This window comes from Limulus polyphemus, unplaced genomic scaffold (assembly GCF_000517525.1).
Source record: "Limulus polyphemus unplaced genomic scaffold, Limulus_polyphemus-2.1.2 Scaffold9197, whole genome shotgun sequence".
Lineage (NCBI taxonomy): Eukaryota > Metazoa > Arthropoda > Merostomata > Xiphosura > Limulidae > Limulus > Limulus polyphemus.
Window position 1 is genome coordinate 1 of NW_013674807.1, and position 3554 is coordinate 3554.

The window sequence follows — 3554 nt, forward strand, 5'->3', positions numbered from 1 at the left end:
CGGTAGCTAAATCTCGTGTCGTGGTTACAATCGGTAGATAAACTTCGTGTCGTGGTCACAATCGGTAGATAAACTTCGTGTCGTGGTCACAATCGGTAGATAAACTTCGTGTCGTGGTCACAATCGGTAGATAAACTTCGTGTCGTGGTCACAATCGGTAGATAAACTTCGTGTCGTGGTCACAATCGGTAGATAAACTTCGTGTCGTGGTCACAATCGGCTCGATACATTCTTTATTTCTAATAACTCTTGATTCATCGTTGTAGAACACTTCACGATATGGCCTGACGATGGTTTTTGAAAGTTTCCTTTCATATGTCGGTAACTTTGCTATATAATAAAACAAAAAAATGTGTTTAGACACCAACTGTGTGTCAAACTACGTAATAGTTCATACTGATGCTTCTTAGCCAAACTACATATTTAACAACGCGTCATTTATATCTGATCAACACGTTTTAGTGTACAAAAAAACAGCCAAGTTACATAAAAGTGTAAATCCTGCAAAGATGTAACGTCATAGTGGGTAAGTTAAACAAGAAACAAAAATGGAGAATACTTGGTCGCCATTTTAATGGAACTGAAAAAAGCAGCAACGTTTAAATACACAAAACTTTATTCTAACATTGTTAGGATGGGAGGAAAATCTGCATTACCCGTTCCTGCATTCAACCACTCATAGGGTGGATGCATATATACGTCAGTAATGGATAATGAAGATTTTACTCCCATCCCAAATGCTCTTTATTTTCTGATCTTTTTTCTATCTCTACATTCCAACATTTTTTTTTTGCTAGTTTCCAAGACTTTTTTTTAACTATTAGCATTACTGGTGGCGCCATCTATTGGTTAATATACGTATTGAGCAATAGTAAACAATCCGTATCATTGCATATATTTTGGGCTGTAACTAACCTATCGTGGGTAACCTGGGGCTTTAGGTTGAAAAGACACATCTTAGGGAGTATGGAAGTGTTTTGGTGTGTAGACTGAGCATAGGCACATTGTGGTTTATTATTTACAACTGATTGAAAGGAAGAAAAAACGAGAACCGGACTCATCCCTACATATATATATAACATCTTCGTACGCTGACCCCTTTATCCTAACTTAACTGTTTCTGTACATGTAAAATGTGTGATCAGATATCACTGCATTGACAAGCAGTATAAGCTCTGTTACTTTACAAGTGTTAGAGACATGTAAAGTTTATAATTCATGAAAGAACAGTTTATATAGCTAAACATTTGGCACATGGAAACTAAGAGCTTGGATTCATTTATGAGTCTTATTAGACAAACTGCAACTATTTCTTTAATGTTAAGTTATTCTCATACAAAATGGTCAGATTTCCTGATTATACATGTTGTTATAAAATAAAGGAGCTTTTATTTTCATTTTGACTAAAACCTGAACACAGGGTTTAATCTGTTTGAACATTCTGATACTGAAAAAAACAAATAAAAAAACGTCAAGAAGACAAACGATAAAAATATTTGCATCTCTATAAAAACAGCGATATTTTTATACCACTGGTTGAATGTTTGTTTCTCTATAAAAACAGCGATATTTTTATACCACTGGTTGAATGTTTGTTTCTCTATAAAAACAGCGATATTTTTATACCACTGGTTGAATGTTTGTTTTTCTTAAGGTATAATACAGTTTAATATTGTATATTATTTTATAGTTAATTAAAACAACACATTACCCGAAGTGAGATTCAAACCCCAGATATCAGGGGACGCTACCAAGAGAGGTACAGTGTCTTAGACAACTACGCGTTTTTCCTAATTTCAGATTTTCCAACTGTGCATTTAAGACATTAGTTTTAACCTAGTGGCTATGAAGAGTAATTTATCGTTGAATTTACGAAACAATCCTTTTAAAAAATATTAACTATTTGTCAACAATCTTTAGTTCAGAGTAATATCTACTAGTGGACATTTTTTTGAAGCCTCTCCTCCTTTCTTCACTATACGTTTTGCCTCCTCAACATGGAGAACAATAATGTTATCAATGGTTGATTGCTTATTTTTCTTATCCAAAAACAAATATGAACTAATAGTGGGATTGACCGTCACATTATAACGTCCCCACGTCTGAAAGGGCGAGCAACAATTTAGTAAGGAAATAACTGGTCAATTTAAATAATATTATTTAGATTAAACTTGTTTGTTTGTTTATAGTTGAGCACAAAGCTACATGAAGGCTATCTGTTTCTAGCGTTATAAGTCCGTAGACATACCGCTGCGCCACTGGGGGGGGGTCGTTTACATTAAACCTAAATTAGTTATTCAACATATGGTATAGACATTTTAAGTGTCTGTCTTCTAACTGAATTCTGAGTAAAAGTACCTTCGTCATTTGTGTTGGCTATTCAGAGAAACAAGTTTTTTTTTCCCTAATTCACCTTTGAGTGGAATACTAATGAGAATATATTAAAATTGATGTTGCAACACCTTGTAGATGACAGTTCTAAGTTAGATTGATTTAAAGATGACATGTGGATGATTGGCTTACCACGCTTTTGTTGCAGGTTCACAACAAGTTCTTCCCAATGCTGTGTGGTTTCCCTGAAATAGAAATATTACATTTCGTTAAAATATGTTCTTAAAACAAAAGTACAGATGTGTTGGTAAATTAAACTTTATATGATGATAATTCATGTAGTGAACTTCGTTACTAAGGTTGAAATATGTTTTAAAGAAATAACCAAAATTTTAAAAGTCCTCATTTTTACAAATTTTATTTTAAAGCACCACCTGTCGAACAAATATAGAACTTTTCAAAGAAAGCATCATAATATAGATATTTACAACAACATAACAAGTAAAAATTGAGCAACAGACTTTAGACAAAGTGCTTCATATAAGCTGCCTAAAGCCGTTTATTCAGTGAAGACGGGACTTGTCCCCAGTAATATTGAGCAAATCAACAAATCTTTTCACCCCTCCCCCCAATATTTAAAAAAGAGGGTGTGTGAAAGCGTTTCAGAGAGATGTAGAGAGTCCGATAGCGTGGTATTTCTAGAGTTGTTGGTGTTTGTAGTTAAGCACAAAGCTACACAAAGGGCTATCTGTGCTCTTCCTACCACGGGTATCGAAGCCCGGTTTTTAGCGTTGTAAGTCCGCAGACATTCCGCTGTGTCACTGGGGGGGGGGGCTCTAGAGTTTTATAAAAGCTATAATTCTGTAATGTCCCCAGTATCAAAATTCAATGCGAGTCCTTTCAAGTTAAATAAAAACTAAATAAACCGTTGTTTTCAAAATATGGGGGCAACTGCTCCCCTTGAACCCCCCGTCATCTCGCCTATGTTCAGAGGTTTTACTAATTACTAGTAATTACTATGTAAACATCTGATGGCAAGGTAAAGTGATATCTGCCAGTGACTGAATTTTTTCGGCCCGGCATGGCCAAGTGGTTAGGGCGTGTTAAGGCCCCGACATGGCCAGGTGGTTAGGGCGCTCGACTCGCAATCTGAGGGTCGCGGGTTCGAATCCCCGTCACACCAAACATGCTCGCCCTTTCAGCCGTGGGGGCGTTATAATGTT

The 3554-nt window shown here is 35.9% G+C and overlaps 1 protein-coding gene across 1 annotated transcript in view; it reads right to left on the reverse strand.

Moving 5' to 3' along the window:
* Positions 1–8: 8 nt before the first annotated feature.
* Positions 9–3554, reverse strand: part of LOC106475803 (Down syndrome cell adhesion molecule homolog) — a 24518-nt gene continuing 20972 nt past the window's right edge. The window contains exons 11-12 of the mRNA XM_022379830.1: positions 2524–2576; positions 9–330 (exon numbers count right to left, since the gene is read on the reverse strand). Of these exons, the coding sequence (XP_022235538.1) occupies positions 149–330; positions 2524–2576 (235 nt within the window). The 3' untranslated portion in view covers positions 9–148. The remainder of the gene's footprint in view (positions 331–2523; positions 2577–3554) is intronic.